Source organism: Callospermophilus lateralis, chromosome 19 (assembly GCF_048772815.1).
Source record: "Callospermophilus lateralis isolate mCalLat2 chromosome 19, mCalLat2.hap1, whole genome shotgun sequence".
Lineage (NCBI taxonomy): Eukaryota > Metazoa > Chordata > Mammalia > Rodentia > Sciuridae > Callospermophilus > Callospermophilus lateralis.
In genome coordinates, this window is record NC_135323.1 from 11,162,860 (window position 1) to 11,188,845 (window position 25,986).

Sequence of the window (25,986 nt, forward strand, 5' to 3'; positions counted from 1 at the left end):
GTTTATAGTTTTAGGAATTGTAAATAGTTGCAGCATATTATTCTGTGTAATTAAGACTTGGCTTCATTAAAGATAAAAATTTAATGAGTACTTTATTCACATTTTCCTCCTTAATGGATTTTTAAAAGAATTTAAAAAGTGAACCAGATGGGTTGGCACACTCCTGTGATCCCAGCAACTCAGGAGGCTGAGGCAGGAGGATCACAAGCTCAAGGCCAGCCTCAGCAGTTTAGCAAGGCCCTAACGCAAGTTAGTGAGACCTGTCTCAATATCTCAAAAAATAAAAGGGCTGGGGATGTGGTTTAGTGGCAAAGAACCCCTGGCTTCAATACCTGGTACCAAAAGAAAAAAATAATTACAAAAGTGATGCCCAAGTAAAACAAAACATCAAAAGAGTACAAGCGAAAAAACTCCCCCATAAGCCACCAATCCACCACTGTTTTTAGCATATAAGTTTACAGACATTTTCTCGGGGATGTGTGTCTGTATTTAGACATACCTATTTTTCTAGGTATAAAACTACCTATATGAGTATGTGCATGTTTTTAAAAGCATGAGCATGGCCATTTCATATACACTCTTCTGCCACTTGCTTGTGTCTCTTAATAGAACACTCTCATAAATCTCATACTTTTGGAGAGTGGATTGTTACTAATCCACAAGAACCTGGCTTGCAGTAGGTTCTCAAGTGATTTGTCTCATTTTTCTAGAGGAAGCTAGAAACACCCTAAAGAAGAGGACATAATTTCTTGCCATCAGCCATCACAGTTCAGAATCAGCTCTAGTCCCTGAGTTGCCTCTACACATCTCTCAGGGCCCCTTCCCTCATCAACTCTCCAACCCTCTGGGTTTTTCGTTAAACATTCTTGGCTAAGAGGGTTTACAATCTTTTGATCTCAAGGTAGTCCTCCTGATTGGGCTTTAAAAATAGTAATGCTCTTTGAGTAATTCTAGATTGATTCTGAAAACCTATGAGAGGAATATAACACTAAAGTTAGACAGAGCTTTTTTTTAATATATATTTTTTTAGTTGGACACAATATCTTTTATTTATTTTTATGTGCTGCTGAGGATTGAACCCAGGGCCTCGCATGTGCTAGTCGAGAGCTCTACCGCTGAGCCACAATCCCAGCCCCGAGACAAAGCTTTTTTAAAAAATATGTTTAGTTGTAGTTGGACACAATACCTGTATTTTATTTATTTTTATGTGGTGCTGAGGATCAAACTCAGCGCCTCGCACGTGCTAGGCGAGTGCTCTACTGCTGAGCCACACCCCAGCCCCTTAGACAAAGCTTTATATATAAATATGTGCAAAAGATATATAAATATCTACAAAAAGAGTGCTACCTGAAAGCAGTCATAAAAAGAGAATGGAAATGTTCTTATTGTCCAAAGGGGAAATAGTCAATTAAATTTCTGTACATTCACTTGAAGAACTGCCAAGACATTAAACATGTATGACATACTTCTATTAGAACAGTAAATGAAAAAAGCAAAATACATATGTGTATCATTTGATTGGAGTATGGGAAGAAATAAGGTAAAACTTTTGACTATAGTTGATTGAGCAATTAAAAATACATAAATGTATCCATCACACATAATTTCTAAATTCAATAATATATGCTTTGTTTTTTCATTATTAGGAAACAAACATATAAGATTATCTTTCTTTCAACTTGAACACAGCAGCTAATGAAATGAGCCATCACAATTTAAAAACTTCAGGACAAACTTTGTGTGGCCGTACACATTGGGTAGTCCCAAGTTTTAGGAGGCAAAGGCAAGAGGATCGCTTGAGCCTAGAAGTCGGGGGCCAGTCTGGGCAATACAGTGAATGAAACCATTTTTTTTTTTTTTAAAAGCTTCATGACAAAACATGGCACTGTTTCTTCAAACCAGCTGCCTTATCCACATTACCTGATTACAAAGATACTGGCCCAGGCCAGGTCTAGCAGCAGCACTGAGATAGACAACAGGTTTTTTGTTATACAACACGTTGAATCCATCCACCACAAAGTCTTCATATCGGGAATGAATGGCAAGCCTACAGATCTTTGCAAGTCCTTCTCTTTCCTCTTCATGGAAATAAGCACAACCATTTTCATACCTATTAAGAGACACCCATATATTAATGTACTTCTATTTCTGATTAATTCTGACTATATATGTTAATCTTATAATCATGGAAGCAATTATTTTCTGAAGTCAGATAATGTCATCTAGGTCAGGCAGAGAGGATAAGAATGTGAAACACTGTAATCTTAGATAGTTGACAACTCACTGTAGCTGAAGGCTATACAGGAGAGCAGTAACAACCCTTCATCTGTACTTAAGTCCAGAAAGAGGAGAAACTATGGAAAACAAATAGAAATTTGGAGTCTCCCAGATAGAAAAAGCCTAAAGAGGGGCTGGGGCTATAGCTCAGTGGTACAGCACTTGCCTTCCATCTGTGATATACACACACATATATATACACACACACACACACACCCTGAAAAACATGGTTGTGGCTTATTCTACAAGGTGGCTAGCTGGTTGTTAGCACAGATTTAGCCCTAAAACATCCAGAATAAATAAAACTGCCAAAAATGTTGGTTAGGCTAACTTTTTCTTTTATTATAATCTGCTTGGGACTTTTCATTTTCAATATTCTAGAGAAGGAAGAAAAATGTGAATAAAAATATTTCATCCAGATCATTGCTCTTCTATCACTAGGTACAAACTAGGAAAATAAATAACTAGAAATAAATAATTGTTGACACTATCAAACATTTATGTGCTTATGTTCTCAGTTCTTTACATATATTAATCCATTAGCTCATCCTCACAATAATTCCATGACAGCTATTAATGTTATCCACACTTAGCAGACAATGAAGCTGAGGCATGGAGAGAGGAAGTAACCTTTCCAAGAGAGGCCCAGGGTAGAGCTCCAGAAGAAAGCTCACTCACATATGACTCAGAAATAACTTTACAGAAACTAAAAATTCTTAATAATGTCTTTACCTGAAAATTCTGCATAGCCACAAGGTAGTATCTGAAAGTATCCTAGTTGTAAGTTTTCTCAGCTTCTCTTTGTCTAGAGTTGAAATAAAAGCTCCCAGACTATGCCCCAACAAAGCCATGTGACCTTGTTCTCCTATATTCTGGATTCTGTTAATAAAATTAGATTAAACAAGTATTAGAGTCAAAGCACAAAAACAAAATTAGAATTTAGAGAAATCTGTTAGACTTGAAATCCACATAATGTCCTAGAAGGCAGAAGTTCAGAAAAGTCAATGCATGTATGGTACTGCAAGTTTGGAGGGAAAAATATTTTAAAAATGAGTTCTAAGAAATAAATATCCCTCTTTTTATTGAGCAGGTACAAACTGTTTTTGAGTAATTTACTTTCATAGTATTTTAAAAATTAAATATCAACCTTAAGAACTACAGGAGGGGCTAGGGATGTAGCTCAATAATAGAGCTTTTGACTATTAAGCACAAGGCCGGGGCTGGGGATGTGGCTCAGGAGGTAGCGTGCTCGCCTGGCATGCGTGCGGCCCGGGTTCGATCCTCAGCACCGCATACAAACAAAAATGTTGTGCCCACCGATAACTAAAGAATAAATATTAAAATTCTCTCTCTCTACCTCTCTCTCTCTCTTTAAAAAAAAAAAAAAAAAAAGCACAAGGCCCTGGATTCCATCCCCCAAAATCGGGGAAAAGAAGAACTACAGAGGATAGAACTAAGATAAAATGAATGGAAAACATTTTAAAAAGAATTGTTAAAGAACAATTTCTTGCATTAAACAGCTATTGAAAATAGTACAGTAAATCCAAGGGGAACTAGGTTTGTTTTGTTTTACATGTAACTAAAATAGATGGGTTAATTTCCCTTATAAAGAATAAACTAGGGGGTTGTGGCTCAGTGGTAGAGCGCTTGCCTGGCATGTGTGAGGCACTGGGTTTGATCCCCAGCACCACATAAACAAACTTAAAATAAACAAAATAAAGGTATTGTGTCCAGGGCTGGGATTGTGGCTCATCGGTAGAGCGCTTGCCTCGCACAGGTGGGACCCGGGATCGATCCTCAGCACCACATAAAAATAAAGGCATTGTGTTGTGTCCATCTATACCTAAAAATTAAATATTAAAAAAAAAAAAAAGGTATTGAGTCCAACTAAAAAGAAAAAGAACAAATAGGGCTGGGGACATAGCTCAGTTGGTATAGTACTTGCCTCGCATGCACAATTATAATTGTTAACTGTAGGGACTGGGGTCGTGGCTCAGCGGTAGAACGCTTGTTTAACACAAGTGAGGCCTTGGGTTCGATCTCAGCACCACATAAAAATAAAATAAAGGTATTGTGTCCAACTACAACTAAATTAAAATATTAAAAAAACCCTGTTAACTGTAAACATAAGAAAAAGATAAAGAACCAAATAGGATCGTGGACAAAGAGAAATAAAATATGCATTAAAACATAAAAAGATATTTAACCTGGTTCCTTAAAAAAACAGTAAATTTAAATTATGCTGAAATATCTCACATCAGATTTCTCTTGTCAAAAACATCACTTAACAAAAGATCCTTAAATGTGACAATATCCTTGTAGGCAGAGGTGTGAGAAAAGAAGTATTCTCATACATTGCAGGTAGGACAATGAACTGGCTCAACTCTAAGAAAAAAAAACTTTGGCACTACCTATTACAGTTCCTAAAGCACATCTGACCTAGCAATCCCATTTCTCAGACCCCTCCAAACACTTTAGCCTCTAGAACAAATGACAAATATCCAAAGTTATTGGCTGCAACATTTGTTCCAGTAAAACATGAGGAGGAGACTAGTTAAAGAAAACACTTCATCCAAACTAAAGAGCTCTTAACAAAAAGAAACCTCCTTAATTACGACAATAGAAGACAAAGCAGAAAAGAGCAAGGTACAGAACAAGTACATGGTCTTTATGTACCAGAAAGGGTGGGCAGGGCCACTCTATAACATAGCTATGGAAGAAGATGTAAGAAACCAGTAATTGTCTCTCTCTAGGGAAGACAACAGGTAGGGAGGCAGAAATATGAAGGAAAACTGTCTTGGCACACTCATTTTTACCTTCTAATTTTTGAACAAGGAGAATGTGTTACTTATTACAAAAAAAATTAAAAAGTGAAAGACAAAGTGAAGCTAAATAGATGAATAAATAAAACAAATGGGCAATATCCAGACAATGTAGACCAATATTTTCAGCTGCAGTAACTCTTAGGAAGAAGAGGGATAAAAGCACACAGCATTTATTCTTCAGTCCTACTGGTCCCTTTTGTAAGACCCCAAACCATAAAAACTACAGTATCTAATTTTATTAAATGCCTCCTTTTTACAAAATATATTACCCAAAAGTTTTTTTTTTTAAAAAAGAGAAAATGAACATTATTTGAATGTTACATGTAACTCAATGTAAAATAATTTCTTATTTAAGCCACTTGTCAGACTGTGATCACTACAGAAATCAAGAACACACAGACTTTCAAAGGGACGCTGCCAATCATTCTCCATTACCGGGTACTCTGGGGCTCCTCATCTTCATCTCCGTGCATCAGATTCTGAACTAACTGGAGGATGCTCACCATATCTTGTCCACTGCAGAATAAAAAGAGCTGATGGGCTGGTGGGAAGAGCGAGCACGCGTGCGCGCGCGCACACACACACACACACACACACTCCCAACTATTTCTCTCATTCACACCAGCTTTGATCATTTTTTTCCTTATTGGGAAGCTATAAGAGAAATAATATGCTTTGATATACAGTTTATACTTTTTAAAAAATAAACCTCAGGTATGTTACTTGTGATTAACTCTTTATTTAAATATGAGTTTGATTTTTAAGAATTTGATCAGTCTTGCTCTGGTAATACTGACTGGTTCATTTGAATCCTGGAGTAGAGATAGAATAGTTAATGAACATGTTAGAAGAGCCAAAAGGTCCTTCTAAGATGCTAGGAGGTCACAAAAGCAGCAAGAACACACTAACACAAAGACCCTTGGATTACCAAGCCACAAAGACCATTGGATTACCTAGTTTTCTTTCATGTAGCAGGCTAGTCCACTTGGATTGGCAGCCTTAAATATGTAATGCACACATCATTTACCACCACCTCTTCCCCATGTTGGGAAACTTGAGATCTGCTTCGAGTGAGAATAGATTTACTGCCATCTAAGGAATGACAGCAACTGTTCATTACATGAGGGGTGGAAACAATACAAATGGCTGAAGTCATAAGCAATGGCAAGGCAATGTGTGATGCACAGACATAAAAGTACTATTTCTATTAATTAGAATATGACTGATAAAATTTTTCTCTTTCAAAAAAGCAGCACTGTCAAAACAATGCTTAAAACTCCACCTTCCCCAGGGTGCTCACCCTCTAGTCCTCTGATGGGGAGGGAAACTTGAGGCCCACGGAGGTTAGCCCTGTGACCTTGAGTAACCTATCCCCACTGGACAAGCCCTTTCATTACAGAATAGTGAGGACACAGTCGACAGTGCTGGTAAAGCACATGACACTATGTCTGCCATCTTGCTTGTCTCAAAGACGATGTCATTGTTACCAAGTGTGAATACTCCTGACTCATGGTGTTAATGTGCTGTCATTCTGAGAATTACAGATGTCCTTGGGAGTATCTCCTCTAAGGAAACTTCTGTGGAATCAGGAGAACAGACAAAACTTAAACATTTCTTTTTATTCCCTTTAGGCCTGGAACAAAGAGACTCACTGGATTTGCTTCCTATTCTCCTTCCCGAGTTGTAGAAAGCACTTCATGCCTAGAGATTTTAAAAATCTGCACAATCTAAGCTACGGTAGGAGTGCCTATTTTAAAATATTAGCATCCGGGTATGTTAAATACGACATTTACTGGCACACTGTGAGCCTTCCTCTATGCTTTTCTTTTGCAATCTTGTACAATTTACATTTAGGTTAAGGAACAATTTGAGGGAGTTGTACTGTTGACCTACCTGGAGTTTCCTGGTTATAAAAAAATAAATAAATGTGTCTCAGGGAAGTTGGGCTGGGACTTTTAATTCTAGACTAACTAGCACCTTTTGAAAACTGAAGTCAGCTACTTCAGTTTCTGATTTTTTTCTGCCACTAGTTCAAGACACAAAGATTTGATAGTTACTTCAGTTGTGAAGAACTAAATCACTCTGCTAATCATTGATTAAAGTTGACCTTTTCCTTTCATTTAGGATATTATAAGAATGACAAATCTTAGCAAATTAAAATATCTCTAAAAATAAAATTCAGTCCACTGAACAGATCAGTTTTTAAGAATGAACTAAGTATGATACTTCAGTTATAATTACAAATTCATGAATGGCTCTGAGTCATGAGGTTGTATTAAGATCTGAAAGGAGCTGGTAAGCTCAGGATTATATCTAACCATCCAATGGCATTTCAGTTTTTTAATGTTATACTGCATATAAATCCCTTTAAATTCTAAGCTGGGCATAGTGGCATACACCTGTAATCCCAGCAGCTCAGGAGGCTGAGGCAAGATGACCACAAGTTCAAAGCCAGCCTCAGTAACTTAGCCTTAAGTAACTCAGCCTTAAGACCCTATCGGTGAGATCCTATCTTCAAATAAAATACAAAAAAGGGCTGGAGATATGGCTCAGTGGTTAAGTGCCCTGGGTTCAACTCTGACACCAAAAAAAAAATCAAACAAATAAGTAAGTAAAATTTTAAAAGGGCTGGAGATGTAGCTCGGTGGTAGAGCACCCTTGGGCTCAATCTCCCGTACTTGCAGGACATTTTTTTTTCCCCTTTGGGCTCAAACTAAAATTGTAGGACTAATGATTTAGCCCAATGGTAGGGCACTTAGCTAGTATGCACAAGGCCTGGAGTTCAATCCCCAGCACCATGAAGGGAAAAGAAAAAAACCGAGACACAAACTAAAATTGTCAGTCAAACTGTAATTAAACAGTGGAAAATTTGGGTAAGAAACATTTACACCCTATCTAAAAGTACTAAACTTTATTGCCACCTACCTTCCCTGGAGTGGTCCTGGAATATCTTCTGACATGAGCTTCTTCCCATTTTCGTCTTCTACTCTTCTACTTTAATGGAAAGAAAAAATGTTTTATCATACCAAATTTTTAACATTCGAACATGCAGAATGGCCATTTAACCAGAATCTCTTCATAAATGATGTAGGATTTGAAACACAATTATCACATCTTTCTAGGTCCCAGTTTGGAGTACAGTTTGAGTTTCAGGAAAAGAACATGACCCTCCCACCACCACCAGCAACAAAACATTTCAGAACCCATTTCCTTGTAGTGATGCCCTCTCTGACCTGAATCTACAGTAAGAAATATTTAGAGACTCAAATCAATGTATCATCACCCTAAAACTCTTGACAAAACTGAAAATTATGCCCTCCCCCGCAAAGTCCTTTAATTACAAAGCAACTTCAACCCAAGACAAATATCAATTTTAAAGTCAGCAGAAGCTATGTGTGGCATTCTGGAGTTAAGAGGTGTCTTTAACATAAGGAAACCAAAGCCACCAGAAAACAGGTTGGACACGCCAAGCAGGGTGGCCTCTGTCCTGCACACACTCACTTCTGACTCTCCTCCAGCATCTTCATGGCCTCCTTCAAGTTCCTCCCCATTTCAGCTAATGTAGGGTCTGCTATCTGGGAAACAAACCAAGAAGATTAGAGATTAACACTCCTCTATCAGTTCTGTCATAATTCACCCAGAAAAATCAAATGCAAGTCCACTTTCTTCTGCTTTTCTTATAAAATTTGTAAATCTATTATACTGTACATGTAAACTTCGAATAATACTTATATGGTTCCATGTCAGTATGCTCACTTCATTCTTCTTAGTGGTTATACCCGATTCCATGCTCTGGATGTACCATGGTTGATTTAATTAGTTCCAAATTAATGGACTCCAAGGTTATTCCAGTTTTTCACTAAGTCCATAAGAAGTATGTATGGTGTGCTACTTGTTTTATTGCTATAATAGGCTGAAAATGCTTACCTCCCCCGACTTCCCTAAGAGCCTAACCCCTGGGACCTGTAATGTTATTTTATACGGCAGTCTTTGTAGATGTGATTAATAAGAATCTTGAGATGGTGCCCTAAATAAATACAGTCACACGTATCCCTCTAAAGGAGCAGGCAGAGGGAGACTATTCACAAACAGGGTCATATGAAGACATGAGAAATCTGAAGATGCTGGCTTTGAAAACTGGAATGATATGGCCATGAGCTGAGGAATACCAGCAAATGTCATAAGCTGGACAGGCAAAGGGAGACCTCTCCCTCTGAGTGCAGCCTGCCCAGTCTTGATCGCAGCCCAGGGACAAGAATTGCAAACTCTTCTTTCTCTTTTGAGATGTGTTCTTGCTATGTTGCCCCAGGCTGACCTCAAACTCCTGTACTCAAGTAATTTTCCTGCTTCTGCCTTCAGGGTAGCTGGGAAACAGACAAGCACCACCATGCCTGGCTTCATTTCAGTTGTTTTAAACGGCACAGTTTGTGATAAGTTGTTAGAGCAGCCATAGGAAACTAATACACCCATAAGTCTAGTCTGCAAGAGCTTCCGTAACAGAGCATGTTTCTGGAGGAAGCTGCAGCAGTGATGGTATCCAGAGGGTGAATCAAGTTCTCTCTTTTTCCTTTCTTCTCAATCTCCACAGCCTAGTGCCTTGGATCAATATGTAATGTGAATTGTGTTATAAAAAGTTGCAGAAACTCTCTTTTCCTTTCTCACCAAGTGTCTGCTTGAAGGAGGATCTAGATTTCTGTTTCTATTCACATTGCTTATTGTACCTGGTAATATCTTCTACAGCACAGGTGTGCAGTAAAGTGTGTGCTCCATTTAGTTTTATATTACCTCTTCATATTTGTTCAAGAAATTCTAATAAGTTTACCAATATAAGAATCAGAAAATGTCAAATTCTGGAAGGGACTTTAGGGGGGATCTTGGGGAGAATGGGTTAGATAAAAAGTGGGGCTTCTACAGGAGGCATCACAATACTAGACCTTAAATTATACCACAGAACTAGAATAACAAAAATGGCACGGTATTGGCACCAAAACAGACATGAAGACCAATGGTAGAGAATAGAGACAAACCCACTTAAATGTAGTTATCTCATACTAGACAACAGCACCAATAAACACATGGAAGAAAAGATAGCCTCTTCAACAAATTGAGCTGGGAAAACTGGAAATCCACACGTACTAAAATGAAATCAGATCCCTATTTCTCACCCTGCCCAAAACTCAACTCTAAGTGGATCAAGACCGGAGAACCTGCACCTACTAGAAGAAAAAAGCAGGCTCAAATCTCCACCGTGTTGGCTTGAGAACTGAATTCCTCAACAAAACTTTTAAAGTGCAAGAAGTAAAATCAAGAATCAATTTTCAAACTAAAAAACTTCTTCACAGCAAAGGAAACAATCAAGAACATGAAGAGAGAGAAAATCTCTGGACAGGCAAAGGAAGACCTCTGACATGAATGGGAGAAAATCTCTGCCACCTGCACCTCAGATAGAAGATTAACCTCCAGGATATATAAAGAACTCAAGAAACTTAAAAAGACAAATAGAAATTCAAGAAACAAATAGAAACTCAACAAACCAAAACTTAAAAAGACAAATAATCCAATGAATAAATGGGCAAAGGAACTGAACAGAGATATTTCACAGAAAAAGAAATATGAATGGTCAACAAATATAGGAAAAAAATGTTTAATATCAATAGCAATTTGAGAAATGCGAATTAAAACTACAATGAGATTTCATCTCACTCCAGTCAGAATGGCAATTATCAAAAATACAAGTAACAGGGCTGGGGTTGTGGCTCAGCGGTAGAGCACTTGCCTAGCACATTCGAGGCCCTGGGTTTGATCCTCAGCACCACATAAAAATAAATAGATAAAGATATCGTATCCAACTAAAAAAATAAATATTTTTTAAAAAATAAAGCTCAGTTGGTAGAGTGCTTGCCTTGCATGCACAAGGCCCTGGGCTCAATCCCCAGCACCACAAAGAGAAAGAAAAAAAATACAAATAACAATAAATGTTGGCGAGGACATGGGGAAACACACATACATTGCTGCCGGACTGGAAAGCAGTACTGAGAGTCCTTAGAAAACTGGGAATGGAACCACTATTTTACCCAGTTATCCCACTCCTTGACACATATTCAAAGGACTTAAAATCATGTACTAGAGTGACATCAATGTTCATAGCAACTCAGTTCACAATGGAACCAATCTTAGGTGCCCTTCAATAGAGGAATGGATAAAGAAAATGTGGTACATATACACAATGGAATATTACTCAGCCATAAAGAATGAAATTGTGGCCTTTGCTGGTAAATGGAAGGAAATGGAGACTATCATGTTAAGTGAAATAAGCCAGTTTCAAAAAAAACCAAAGGCCGAATGTTCTCTCTGATATGTGGATGCTGACTCTCAAAAGGTGGGGGGGAGAGGGAGGAGTGGAGGTTCACTAGGTTGGACAGGTGGGAATGGGGGAAGGGATGGGAATGGGAAAGACAGTAGAATGAATTGGAAATAACTTCCCTCTGTTCAAATATGAATACATGAATACAGTGTAACTCCACATCAAGAACCATGAGAATGGGAAGTATGTATGTACGATATAAATACATCCTATTGGCATGTATAACTGAAAACAACAACAAAAGTTGGAACTTCCAGCTCTCTAACAACCATTAATCTAATCAGCTTTGTTTTATATATAGGGTTCTGAATAAAGTTTCATTTCTAAAAACTCTTATTAAGAAGAAAAATGTATAACATAAAAATCTCTGATTCTGGCCTAACATTTTAGAGGTTAGAAATTAATAGAGTGGTGAAGTGATTTATCAGAGGTCATGGAGCTAATAAATGACAGCACAGTGCTAGAGCCCTGAGTCCCTTGGTCCTGACTCCTATTCCCAGCCTCTATTACATCACACTGACTCCATAAGGCTTACAAAATAATCACAGAGCCACATCTATTCTGATTTTTAAACAAATAAGAAAAATCATTTTCATATAGATTTTTAATAAAATCCACAACTTAAATGTAACCATGAGACAGGTTGGAAAGCAATCAAAAGTATCTCAGTGCTCCGATTATGAAGAGGAGGAACAGACAATGGTCAAGAGAACACATCTTAACTCCTAAGTCTACTGTTATGTTCTCCATTATCCTCCTCTCGTGACTCCAATCTGTGTCCCCTACCTTCTGGCCCAATGAAAAGATAAGCAGTTTTGCTTGGCTGACCGTTCAGACCTCCATACCTCATGCTTCTAACACTTGCCCCAGCTGAACATCCCTGGGCCTTGTATCTTCCTCTGGCTACCTATCCAATCACAATCCAGTACTGTACTTCCAAGAAACCCCCTGTGGGTAGAAGCACTCACTCTTTAACATCCCCTCTAATGATACTGATGAAGTTTTTCTTTAAATCAAATGTGAAACCTCTTTTCCTGACAAAAATGATTATAGTAACAATGGAACAGAACCCTTGAAATTAGGGCATTCTGATATGTAACTGCCATTTATTCTCATGATTCCTTATATCCCTTTACTGTGAATTGTTTTAGGGATGTTCTTTCCAGCACAGATATATTCCCCAAGTAGACCCCGAGGGCTTTTCTTTTTCTCTTTTTCTCTCTCAGTGCTGGGAACTGAACCCAGGGCCTGTGTATGCTAGGCAAGTGCTCCACCACTGAGCTATAGCCCCAGCCCTTTTAATTTATTATTATTATTATTATATTTTTTGGTGCTGAGGATTGAACCCAGGGCCTTGTGCATATGAGGCAAGCACTCTACCAACTAAGCTACATCCCTAGTCCTTAATTTTATTTTTGAGACAAGGTCTTGCTGAGTTGCCCAGGTTGGCTTCAAACTTGCAATCCTCCTGTCTTAGACTCCTGAGCTGCTGGGATTACAGGCATGTGCCATCACATACCAGCTTAGATCAAGAGTTTCTTCTTCTTCTTCTTCTTTTTTTTTCAAGAGAGAGAGGGAGGAAGGGAGGGAGGAAGAGAGAGAGAGAGAGAGAGAGAGAGAGAGAGAATTTTTTAATACTCATTTTTTCAGTTTTTGGCGGACACAACAACCCCATTTTTATGTGGTGCTGAGGATCGAACCCAGCGCTTCTTGAAAACAAGGATTCACACTCCCACAAATTTTGACTTCTTTTATAGGACCAAAGGTCCAAAGTTTGCTCTACTCTCAGCACTGGATAGCAACATACTATCTCTTTAACACAGCTAAATTTTCCTATAGAATTTGAACAAATTTTGCAGTTAAGAACAGAAAAAAGGGGCTGGGGATGTGGCTCAAGTGGTAGCGTGCTCGCCTGGCATGCGTGCGGCCCGGGTTCGATCCTCAGCACCACATACAAACAAAGATGTTGTGTCCGCCGAGAACTAAAAAATAAATATTAAAAAAGTTCTCTCTCTCTCTCTCTCTCTCTCTCCCCCCCCCTTAAAAAAAAAGAACAGAAAAAAGATGACATTTAAAAGCCACTGTATATAAACATTTGAATCTATAAATGTTAGAATCACAGGCAATGACAAGATGCTCACACTGAGAAAGGCAAAAGGATCACCTCACTTCTGAGCCCCCCTCATTAGCACACATTCAAACTTCTCCCTCCTACTTGCTTTAGCAGGGTGAGCCAAGGGTGGGAATGGATGGACAGGGAAAGCAGTGTTTATAATTATAATGGAGTAAATTAAATATAAATACAACTCCAAAGCTGTATTCATATTTAATTTACCTGCTTGTTGCATTAACTGGATAACCCAAGATAACAAAATGTTACCAGTTGGATCATGGTTCTAAGCCAAGAAATGCTCAAAGAAAAGTTGTATATTTATTAATGGATCCCTGAAAACTAAAAACCATGCCTACAAAAGCTTCTACAAAGGACATTCACTACTTTTTGTTCACATTTTGTATGTTCTGTATCCATTACAGTTCCAGATAAGGTAGCCATGGGATAAATGTTATTATACAACATCAGGGCAATAGCCAGACACAAACCTAAACGAATAAAGAATTAAACCGCATATAGATGCCAATTTTCAGCACATAGAAAGAGATTGCTTTATGATATTGAGAGGCAAAATAGTTCTATGTCAGGTTCTTAGGAAGAATGCCATATTTCCTTATCTTTCAATACCAAGCACAGAGTCTGCCATAGAATTTAAGTATTCAGTAAGATTTATTTTCCTTAATAATCGCTAACATTTATTGGGTTGCTTACTATTATTCAGGCATGATGCTAATTAACCCCTTTACATACACTATACTTCCTAATTAACACAAAATCAGAGTATGTTTTAGAGCCAGAGTTTAAGTCTTTATTACTCTAAACCAGTGCTCTTAACCACTAATCAGTACTGCTTCTTTATCTTCTGACCTAAGTAAACAAAGCGACTCTCACTTTGAAAAAGTTCTTGTACTCAAAAATCATTATAACTAAGGCATAATTTAAAAAATGACCTTTGCTTGATTACCATTTCACTTAGAAAAAAACAATGATTCTCTGTACAGGGAAAATTTCTATTCCATAACAGTCTGTACTATAAGGCTATAAACTTGTCATTCAAACTGGGGCATTTTCAAGAGTGAAAGGGGATACTATTAATAATTAAACCAGGACTAAAGGTATAAACTGGGATGGCCCTGGACAAACCAGGATGTGTAGTTACCCTACCCTTAACTAAATGTTTACTTCAGATCTTACACCATTATTCAGCAAAGCTCAGGGAAGTTTATGTGATGGTGGCCGTTTATATGATGGTGGCCATTTATGAGTTGGTTAAAAGGTTAAAAAAAAGGGTGGGTGTGACGGTGCACACCTATAATCTCAGAGGCTTGGAAGGCTGAGGCAGGAGGACCTCAAATTCAAGACCAGCCTCAGCATCTTAGTGAGGCCCTGTCTCAAAATACAAAATAAAAAGGTGAGGTGTGATATGGCTCAGTGGTTAAGTGCACCTGGGCTCAAAAAAGAAAAGAAGATAAAAGACAACATGAAACTGAACAGTGGCACACCTGCAGGGCAGGGGCTGCCAGTGACATCAGTATCTAGGACCTCACTGCTCCTACGGTCAACTTTTCCTACTTATGAACATGTTTGAATACATTTTCCCTTGAGGAAACTCACATGAGTAAAAATCTGGATTCTAATAGAAACAATTTCAGAAAAAAGGTGCCTTTAAAAACAAACAAGGCAGTCATTTCCAACCACAACTGAGGCCGAAGGGTGGTTGGTCTGCTTCCCACCAACCTCAAGCAAGCCCACCATGAATGTGCCATTTTAGAGGCTTTTCCAGAAAAGAGCACTGTAAGCCACAGGCAGATTCCTTGCACTTCCTGTGACCCTGGGTCCTTAAGCCTTAAAGAGGCTTGTAGCAATTGCACCATTAGAAAAAAACTAAAAGCATGCAACAGAGCACTTACAAAGTGTGACCATCCACATACAAATTAATCACAACACTGATGGGTGGCATTGCTGAGAATTCAGACAGTTACACTTCTCATCTGGCTGCAAGTTTACAAAGTATATTTCAGCTATGGGTGATTCTGCTGTGTAACTAAGTGAATTCAGTATTCCTGCTACAATTATATCTAACACAGATGCATAGAGGGACTTAATTGAATTTTAGTACTCCCAAGGAGAAACCATTCAATTGTATGCTATCATTGAACTAAGACTTTATAAAAGACTTAGGTAAAACAAGCCCTCCTCTGCATGTGATTCTTTATGAGCCTCTTTAAAAATCACTTTCATACTAAATGATTTTCATCACTTTCAGTCAGCACAGGATATTAAGATACCTCGCCACTAGCAGAAGAAATATTACACATATAATGTTAAATTTTGAAAGTTCTCACAATTTAATTGTTTTTGGGGGGAATTTGTCAAGGGTCAAATGTAAGGTAAAATAATAAAAGTAGTTAGGGAATAATTTTCAATTATCCAAAAAAACTAGAAGAAAATTATAAATTTGGAATATGGCTGCAGGTTAATGATGACACTCACATTTGCTTTTAGCTAGAATTATAACAACTCAGTAAGGCATAACACTGGGCAACTCCTTTCATTATTCGGAATACATCTTATTTTCTATTTTGTTCTGTTCCATTATTTGAAAACTGCTAGTCATAAATTGCCAAAGTAATTTAGCACCCTGTATACAGGATGCAACCTACAATTTGGAAAAAAACACCACTTCGATGGACTTTTGCAATTACTAACAGTGGGATGAACATCTCTTTTTAAAAATATTGTTTTAGTTTTCAGTGAACCTTTATTTATTTGTACTTGGTGCAGGGAATTGAAGCCAGTGCCTCACACATGCTAGGCAAGTAAGTGCTCTGCTACTGAGCCACAACCCCAGCCCCTAAACATCACTTTTTCCTAAATATTTATTTTTTAATTTTAGGTGAAATATTTCTATTTTTACATTTATGTGGTGCTGAGGATCAAATCCAATGCCTTGTGCATGCTGGGCAAGCACTCTACCAGTGAACCACAACCCCAGCCCCTAAACATCATTTTTAAATAAATAAAGTTTACTGGGCCGGGATTGTGGCTCAGTGCTAGAGTGCTGGCCTGGCGTGAGGCACTGGGTTCAACCCTCAGAACCACATAAAAATAAATAAGTAACATAAAGGTATTGTTTCCATCTACAACTAAAAAAATAAGTTTATTAACTAAGAAGATGCTTATCATAACCTTTCAAAATTGGAAACTACAGTAAAAAATTATAAAGGGAGGTCTCTAGGACTTAAAATTTGGAAATTATTGCATACTGTCACTTTAAAAATTTTAAGCTTTTAAGCTTGATTAAACTCTTATATACTCTTTCTTCACTTTAACTGGTTTGCCAAAGTGTGACTTAAAAAAATATTTACTTTTGCATGTATTGGAAAGAAGATAATATTTTGAATCCCTGATTCAGAGACATTAGCGTTTAGCCCAAACCTAAGTTAACAACAACAAAAAGGTGAGGGTGTGTAGGTGGAGAGGGTTAACCTAGAATGACAGAAAGCAGGACAAGGAAATTGCAAAGGGATGCAAGGGTAATTTTTTTAAGGAGACAGAAATGCTCAACATCTCTGTGTTGGTGGTAGTGTGGTGCTGGGGCTGGAACCTAGGAACTTGTGTGAGCTAGGCAAAAAATCTAACACTGGGCCATACCCCCAGTCCACTCTATATCTTGATCATGCTGGTGGTTATATGACTCTAAACAATTTTCAAAACCAATTTCATCATATGTAAATGCCCTTCAATTTAAACAAACAAAAAAAAGGTAAACTGGTTTAAAGTCAAAAGAAAATTTTCAGCCAATTATGGTACAAGTGTCAAAATTTATTAAGATGGTATGTGAATATCTGCTCCTTGAGAAACAGAGTGTGGACTGGGGTAGAGTGCTTGCCTAGCATGTGCAAGACCCTAGATTTGATCTTTAGCACTGAAATTAAAAAAAAAAAAAAGAAAGAAAGAAAGAAAGACAGAGTGAAAAGCGGTGGAAAGGAAAGTCCAAATTGTAATTTTAAAAATATACAAAATCTTAACATTCATCATTCATAGAAGTCTAGAGGCTGGGCGTATAACTGAGTGGTAGCACGCCTGCTGTGCATGCAGAAGGACTCAAATTCCAAAGTAGTATATAATACTGTAGGTTCAATAAACTGTACTGACGAGTAGAGGAATGTTCACTTGTGGGGGCTCCATAGCCACTGAGAGAAAAATATATAAATAAAGAGAAACCTACTGTTCGTATCAGACAGACTTTGTTGTTATCAAAGGCAAATTTACACCAAAGCATTAGACGTATAAAAATCACTTTCTTTCTTCAACTAATCAAAGCAATGAGATAAGTCTCCAGATTGCTTTTTTTTTTTTTTTTTTTTTAACATTTCTAACATTCTATTCCTGTCTTCCCTTACTTTCCAAACAAGGCCAGTCCTGAATAGTGATAATCATTCAACCTTCATGTCTCCAAAAATCATGTATTTTCTTTCCAAGTGGAAACAAACATTGTCTGCCATCTAACATTAGTTGAAGAATTACTTTGAATACCACCTGTCTACTACATCTGAAAAGCCCTAAGAACACAACTGTTCCTTATGGGTCAGCGATGGGAGAAAAGGAGGGGAATTCTCCAAGTTGATAGAGTGACTTGTAAATTTACCTTGTTGGAGTCTCAATTTCTATATTTTCAAAAGCATTTTTGCATGATTTCAATAGTAGAGTATTTAATTAGGAACCAAGCACTCCTATCTCCATCTTCTAAGAATTGGGTGCCCTCTGAAGACATTTTTAACTATCATTCACTCTATGCCTGAGTGTGTCTGTGAGGATAGGAAGACATACTGTAATTATTGGTTCATTAAGCATCATAATGTTCCTAGTTGAAAAGGGATGTGCCAGTGCTGTTAAAGTGTGCCTAGTAGTATTTAATCGTGCCAATTTCTTAAGAAGAGAAGCCGAAAAAAGGTGGGGTAAAAATACACAACAGAGTGGTATAAAATCTGGTAGAGTTAAGGAGGCAACAAAATTAAAACATCAGACATCAAACCCCAGTCCCAGAGAGCAGTATATGGAGGCAGAAGGAAAGGAATTCAAGTCACTTGTCTTAGATTCATACTGAGAATGCCAGAGATCCAAGTTTAAGTTTAAAAAAAAATGACTTAAGAAAGACCACTGCTTCTGAACAGTCAGTTCACTTAGAAATAACATATCCTGAGTAACCGCTTCCAAATAACTACACAAAGGGAAAAACACTACATGACAGGCCTTTACTTCTAAAATCTTTCTAGTTTATCTGGAATCACACATTGATTTTGGGGCAAAAAAGAAAATCACTACATAGTAACTATTATAACTCTTTCACTGATAAGAACACTTTAAAGAAGACTAGGATTTGTCAACAGGTGATCAAATCTGAAAGATAAAGGTCACTTGTTATCCTTGGGCTGGGGGCACAACCTAGTGGTAAAGCACTTACCTAGCTTGTCTGGGTTTCATCCCCAACACCAAAAATAAGAAAAAAAAAATTACCCTTATTACTATCATGACTTCTAAAACGGAACTGGAATTATGTAGGATTAATGATAGTTATCTCATCTTGAAAATACTAGGATAAATTCTGATACATGACTTCAGACTTTTAAGGCTGAACTATGTGAAGTTGCCAATATTCAAGAGTTTCCAGTGTACATACAAAACCAGCAACTTCCTAGTGAAGGCATTATTTTGCTGTTTTTGCTCTTCTGCAACAACAACAACAAAAAAGGTTACAGGAAAAGCTGACTCTGTCATTTAAAAAAGAACTTTTTTAGTTGTCAATGGACTTTTAAAAAAAAATAATTCTTTAGTTGTGGATGGACTTTATTTTATTCATTTATTTATATGTGGTGCTGAGAATTGAACCCAGTGCCTCACACATGCTAGGCGAGCGCTCTGCTACTGAGCCACAACCCCAGCCCCTCTCAGTCATTTTTAACTTAGAATGCATTTTCCACAAAATTAAAAGTAAATGGGGCCCAAGTCTGGATTCCAGAGACTATCTAACCTTCAGGCAGCTTGATACGTATCATTTGCAGCAATACAAAACAAACAAAAAACCTATTGTACATCAATGTTTATAGCAGCATAATTCATAACAGCCAAACTATCAGAACCAACCTACATGTACATCAATAGATGAATGGATAAAGAAAATGTGGCACATGTATACAACAAAGTATTACTCAGCCATAAAGAATGAAATTATGACATTTGCCGGTAAATGGACTGGAGACCATCAGCTACATGAAATAAGCTAGACTCAGAAAGTCAAAGGTTGAATGCTTTCTCTGATGTAGAAGCTAGACCAAAATAAGTGGGGAAGGACTACGGGGGATTCCACAAAAACAAGAGAGAGATCAATGGAGTAGAGGGAAGGAAACGGGGAGGGAGAAAGAGGAAGGGAAGGAGAAGTACTGGGAATTGAATTAGAGCAAATTATATTCCATGCTTGTATAATTATGTCAAAATGAACCCTAATATAATGCATAACTAAAATGAACTTAAAAAAACCTTACCACAATCTACTAGCAAATAAACTGAAAGTCCGGAATATTTTATGGCCCTTGAAAACTGCTTGAAGAAGATGGATTTAATTTTAGTTCAGTAAATCAAATTTCAGAAAGAAATTTCAGAAAGAAATTTCTGGAAATTTTCAATTGTCTAAAGGTGGCGGTTCTTTTTTTTTTTTTTTTTTTACAGTTGATTTAACTTCCAAAAGATGAAATGGGCTGGTCATGGAGGCACATGCCTGGAATCCCAATGACTGGGGAGGCTAAAGCAGAGGATCTCAAGTTTAAGGCCAGTTTCAACAACTGAGAGAGACCCTCAGCAACTTATCAAGACCTTGTCTCAAAACAATAAAAAGGGTTGTGGATGTGGCTCAATGGTAAAGTGCCCCTGGGTTCAATACTGGAATTAAAAGAGAGAGAGAGATGACCCAGTTATCTCACTCCTCAGCATATACCCAAAGGACTTAAAATCTGCATACCATAGTGATGTGGCCACATCAACGTTCATAGCAGCTCACTTCACAATAGCTAACCTACAGAACCAACCTAGGTGCCCTTTAATAGATGAATGGATAAAGAAAATGTGGTACATATGCACAATGGAATATTACTCAGCCATAAATAAGAATGAAATTATATTTTTGCTGGTAAATGGATGGAACAGGAGGCTATTATGCTAAGTGAAATACGCCAATCCCAAAAAATCAAAGACCGAATGTTCTGATATATGGATACTGACTCTCAATAGGCAGGAAGTTGGAGGGGGGTCAGACATAACTTTCCTCTGTTCAAATATGAATACATGACCAGTGAAACTTCACATCATGTACAATCACAAGACTGGGAAGTTAAATTCCATGTATGTATGTCAAAATACATTCTACTGTCATATATAACTAAAAAGAATAAAAAACTTGGGGAAAAAAAGAAGTGAAATGGCTTTTCTGTCTCGATTCATATTTTGCCAACAATAATATGAGGACAGTTATATCATAAGGTAAAAAATATACGCATTTACAATTAAAGTAAACTCTAGATAAGTGTAACTCCAAACTAAATATTCTACTTAAACAATCTCTTCCACAAAAATCTCCATGCACTCCTGCTTGTTTCTTAAGTCATGCTAGTTTTACCTCTCCTTGCTATTCAAGAATTTGTCTTAAAATGTGTATACTCCTTACAAACATTGCTTCCTGGAGGCATCATGTCTTAATCATCTGGAGTCTTAGTGCCTAGCACTGGGGTTTTGACCATAGCTGACCTTCAGCTAATAAAACAGTGTGAATTAAAACAGCTTTCTGCTTTTGGTGAAGTCAGACACAGCTAAGGTCAATCAACTCCTACCTATAATTAGAACTCAAAATCTTGGATATAATGGAGCACACATGGGACTGGGAACCAGCTCTGTAATCCTGAATAAATCAAGAATCACCAAGGTTTTAAGTTTTTAGGAGGAGGAACTTTGTGTCACAGTAAAGTCCCATCAGTTTGCTCCAATGCCCAGCCATTAGGTAATCATTACTGACACAGCCACCCTGCACCTGTATGCAAAACCCTTACTTCATAATGATGCAGAGATCCACTTTAAACAAAAGTCAAAATCAGAGTTTGTCAGGTCTGCCTACAACACCTCCCATTCTACACAGAGAAGTGGACTCTGCAAAGGCACACAAGGAAACTGATCTTTGCAAGCTTGCCTAATAGGGGCTCTTTTCTCCTACTTTTAAGAGCAGGGACAGGAATTCTGGCAGGCCTTATCAGCAAGTAAAGATTGGGAATGTTCCATTCATGCTGTTCCTTCAAAATTTCTAGCATAACAGCAAGGTGATAAAAGGTTTTCCAAAATCAGACCCAAAGGAAGGGGGGTAAAAAAAACCAAACAACTTAGTTTATGATGAAAACAAGAAACAAAAATGGGTTGAGTTGTAATTATTATTATTATGGTACCAGGGATTGAACCCAGGGGTACTTAACCATTGAGCCATATCCCAGCTTTTAAAAAAATATTTATTTAAAGACAGGGTCTCACTGAGTTGCTTAGGACCTTGCTAAGTTGCTGAGACTGGCTTTGAACTCATGATCCTCCTGCCTCAGCCTCCCAAGCCTCTGGGATTACAGGTGTAAACTGTAATTATGTAAGTAAAAAACAGTTCAAGTTGCCTCTTGAGACAAGAATTAAATATAACAAATTGTCCAGCTCGATAGTGCTATTCAGTAGATTTTTCTTTGGTAGCATTCAATACTTGTGCCACCTGGTAAGGCAGCCACAAGAAACGTGGCTCTTGAACATTTGGAACGTGGTTAGTATAAGTGAGAAAATGAACTTAAAACTTTATTAAAATTTAATTAATCCAGAATCAAGTTGGTCACAGGGCCTACTGGCTCTGCAAAGCACAGCTCAGCTCTAGATTCTCTCAGTGATTTTCAACCAGAGGCAATTCTTTCCATCCATAGTGGACAACGGCCTCCGCCAGAAACCATTTTTAGTTGCCACAACTCTGGGGTGAGAGTACTACTAGCATCTGGACAGTGGGAAGTCAAGGATGCTACTAAACATGTTTCAATACACTGGAAAGCCCCCACAACAAGGAATCATCTAGCCCAAAAGGTCAGGAATGCTGAAGTTGGCAAACTTTGTCCAACGTTTGCTCAAGGATGGAATTAAAGTAAATTCAAGGGTCGGGTGTGGTAGCATGTCTGTACTCTCAGCTACTTAGGAGGCTGAGGAAGGAGTATCACAAGTTCAAGGCTAGTCTTGGCCATTAGTGAGATATAGATCTTGTCTCAAAATAGAAAATAAAAAGGGTAAAGATGTAGCTCAGAGGTAAAATGCCCTGGATTCAAATCCCCAGTATTGCAAAAAATAAAGTAAACCCAAGGCAAACTGCAGTACACCTTGTTTAAACACAATACCCAGGAAGAGATTTTTCAAGTAACAGGAAAAGGTATAAAGTTGCAGACCTTACTGGAATATGTACTATGTGTTATGTGGTGAATAATTTATTAAGATTGTCAACCATTAGTAATTACTTCCTGTGGCATTTTTTCACTTGAATATTAACATAAGTAAACACTGTGAGATTATTCTACAGGGCCCTGTTTTAAGTTGGACATAGAGTACTGAAGACTTAAGACCCCAGCCCTACTCCTACTCTCCTGCTTGAATCCCTCTCAATCAAGCTACATGGTTTCTTAAGACATCCCTCATTTCAGATACAAGAAAGCTGATACTCCTATGAAAGAAAAACATATCAATATAAGAAAGTGGTTCTGTCATGGCAGGGCTGCACGTTTACATACTACCCCAAGAAAGAGCAAGGGTACAGAATTATATCTGAACCAAAGGAAATGTAAGGAGTGATTCTACTAAATGATGACAGCATACCTCCTCTCTGAGATAGTACTTGAAACTTTAGATGATGAGTATGAAATAACACTGTGGTTTCTACAGCCATATAAATTATGCACAGATCAGTTTAAATGGGATCATTCAGAACTGTTGAGATAGCTCTCAAATTTATGTTAGCAGTGCAGAAATTAACCCAGAATAGTCTATTCCTCAAAGAAACGGGAATAATGGACACAATTCAGTGTTTCACTTTGATTCAAATTATTTTTCAGAACACAAGGCATCAGAATTCATAATATGGCAATACCTTTTCTTTTCTACCCACTGAGCATTAACAGAAATTATTCATTATAAGTTAAATTTCCTATTATTTCATTAAATTAAAAAAAAAGAAACAATCCTAGCTCTAAAAAATTTACATTCAGAATTTTCACACTGGCCTAAGGCAAAAACTTCCAGTCTACATATTCTGAATTCCTAAGTTTTGTGCAATTTTTGTGACAACCCCACCTTTAACCATACTGGAGTTCCAGTACCTCTTCAGGTCTTCATTTGGAGAGTTTAAGATCTTTTATCATCAATTAACATTTAGGGAGTATCCACCATAATCTACTAATCAAATGTCAGAAAAGTAATATTTAAAGCAGGATTCCAACCCACTCTGTTTTGCAGATTTGCTTATGAAGAGCTATTTTTAGAGAAAAAAAATCACCCCATTTCTTTCAGGTTTCTAACTGAAAGCAAAGCCCACCTCACCTTCTTATGAAATTGGAAACAACACAGAAGAGACATTTTTAGCATCATTTTATATTCAACTACTATGTTACACACATGATCTTGACCAGGGTTTTTCGGGCTCAGTACTACTGACATCTTGAGTCAGATAATTCTCTGGTGTGGGTGGTTGTTCTGCGCAGTGGAGAAGTTTAGCATCATCCCACCCCCACCTTGTGACCATCTAAAATATCTTCATTTGTTGCCACTGACCCTCAGGGAACAAAATTGCTCATGGTTGAGAACCACTGATCTTGAATGAAATTCGAAGTTCTAACAGGTAGGCATTGTGCTAATCAGAATACTTAAGAAAAAGATACTATCTTTTCCTTTTCTTGTCTTCCATCCAATTTATGTTAAACAACCAAGGAATAGGCTATACCACTGTGTGCCTGTGAAGCTATCTGGCTCAACTTCTACAAATTTCTGCCTTCAATTCTCAGTGACAAATGAACAAATCTACGGCAGCTGCTGCTTTGAAAACAAAGAATGTTATTTCTGTCCATTCAACATTAAAAGGAAGCAATCTTAAAACACCAGAATTGCTCCTGAATTCCACATGTAAGAAAAACTTGTCTGCATCAAACTGGACAAACAGAATCCCAAGCTGTAAAGAATAGGACTCTGAGAAAAGACAATGTCAGGCACCCAAGGCAGGACTCCATTAAGAAACCCAAGCACCTGTTCTCATTTACAAGCCCTAGATCGGGACAATTAGAGACCATTTCAACCGCCAGAGCAATCAGCCTGGTACATCACGCTGCTGTTCTCTCCAAGGGAAATCAGGGTAAAGAGCTGGTGGAGGGGGGTTGACGCCAAGGTCTCTTCTGGACACCAGAAGGGAGAAGCCAAGAAGTTGTGGAGCAGCTGCAATCCCCAAAAGTAAATTCACAGTCTATGAAATACCCACCCCTTTTTAGACCCCCGAGGTCCCTTCCCGGGGTTAAAAAATCAGAATCACGGAGGAACTTGTTAACCATGCAAATACGAGTCCAACCCCCCAGAGGTTCACACCCTAGGGCTGAAATTTTGTGTTTTTATTAAGGGCCCTGCGCACGCTGAAGTTGCAAGGCCACTGCTCTTAACAATTTTCTTCCGAACTTGGAAACCACAGAAAACCTTGCAATTGGTTTCGAAACCACTGGGGCTTCTTTCCTGCCGCTTGTGGGGTCCAAACTGGTAGCCGCCGTCACCCGAAGGGGCCTGCCCAGGCTCAGGCCGGCCCCTCGCAGAACCTCGGCAGGCCCTGAGATCGGCCGCAGCAGAAACCGGCCGTGACGTGGCCAGGCCCGGCCGCACGCCCTCGCGGTCAGACCTCCTCGGCGGCCGGTTAGCCCCCGGCCCCTCCCAGGGTCACAGTGGCAGCTCGCCGGGAAACAGTAGCCCCGGAGGCGGGGGCCTGGGCCACATCGCCGTCCTACCCGCCCGACGGACCTTCTCTAGGGACGCGTCCATGACTGAGGCGGCCGGCGGAGTCCGGTGGGTGGCCCGGCAGTCCCGGGCGCTACTTCCGCCTCCCGCGCCCGGCGGTGGTTTCCACGCTGGCAGCGCTGACGTCCCCCGCGCCCGCGGCCGGCGGGGCGGAGACGAGGAGGAGCTGCCGGGCGGCGCTGCCGGGTGGGGAACCTGCCGGGTGCGGGAGGCGAGGCGGGGCGGAGCCCCGTCGAGGTGGGCGTGGCCCTCTAGGCTTCCGTACCTGGCCGTCACGCCAGCCAGCTCTAACGCTCCCAGGTGAGAGGGGGAGA

General features: G+C 38.7%; 1 protein-coding gene across 9 annotated transcripts in view; it reads right to left on the bottom strand.

Annotated features, from left to right (window-relative positions):
• Pdxdc1 (pyridoxal dependent decarboxylase domain containing 1) overlaps nt 1–25,879 on the bottom strand; it is a 56,322-nt gene extending 30,443 nt beyond the window's left edge. For 3 of the 9 annotated variants that reach the window (XM_076840403.2, XM_076840400.2, XM_076840405.2), the window contains exons 1-6: nt 25,676–25,879; nt 8,604–8,677; nt 8,028–8,093; nt 5,538–5,618; nt 3,010–3,156; nt 1,921–2,110 (exon numbers count right to left, since the gene is read on the bottom strand). In XM_076840403.2, coding sequence (XP_076696518.2) covers nt 1,921–2,110; nt 3,010–3,156; nt 5,538–5,618; nt 8,028–8,093; nt 8,604–8,677; nt 25,676–25,696 — 579 coding nt within the window. In that variant the 5' untranslated portion in view covers nt 25,697–25,879. Of the gene's footprint in view, nt 1–1,920; nt 2,111–3,009; nt 3,157–5,537; nt 5,619–8,027; nt 8,097–8,603; nt 8,678–12,985; nt 13,020–25,675 lie in introns of all 9 variants that reach the window. The other 6 variants (XM_076840401.2, XM_076840398.2, XM_076840399.2 and 3 more) reach the window with 4 other exon arrangements.
• Between the last annotated feature and the right edge of the window lie 107 nt (nt 25,880–25,986).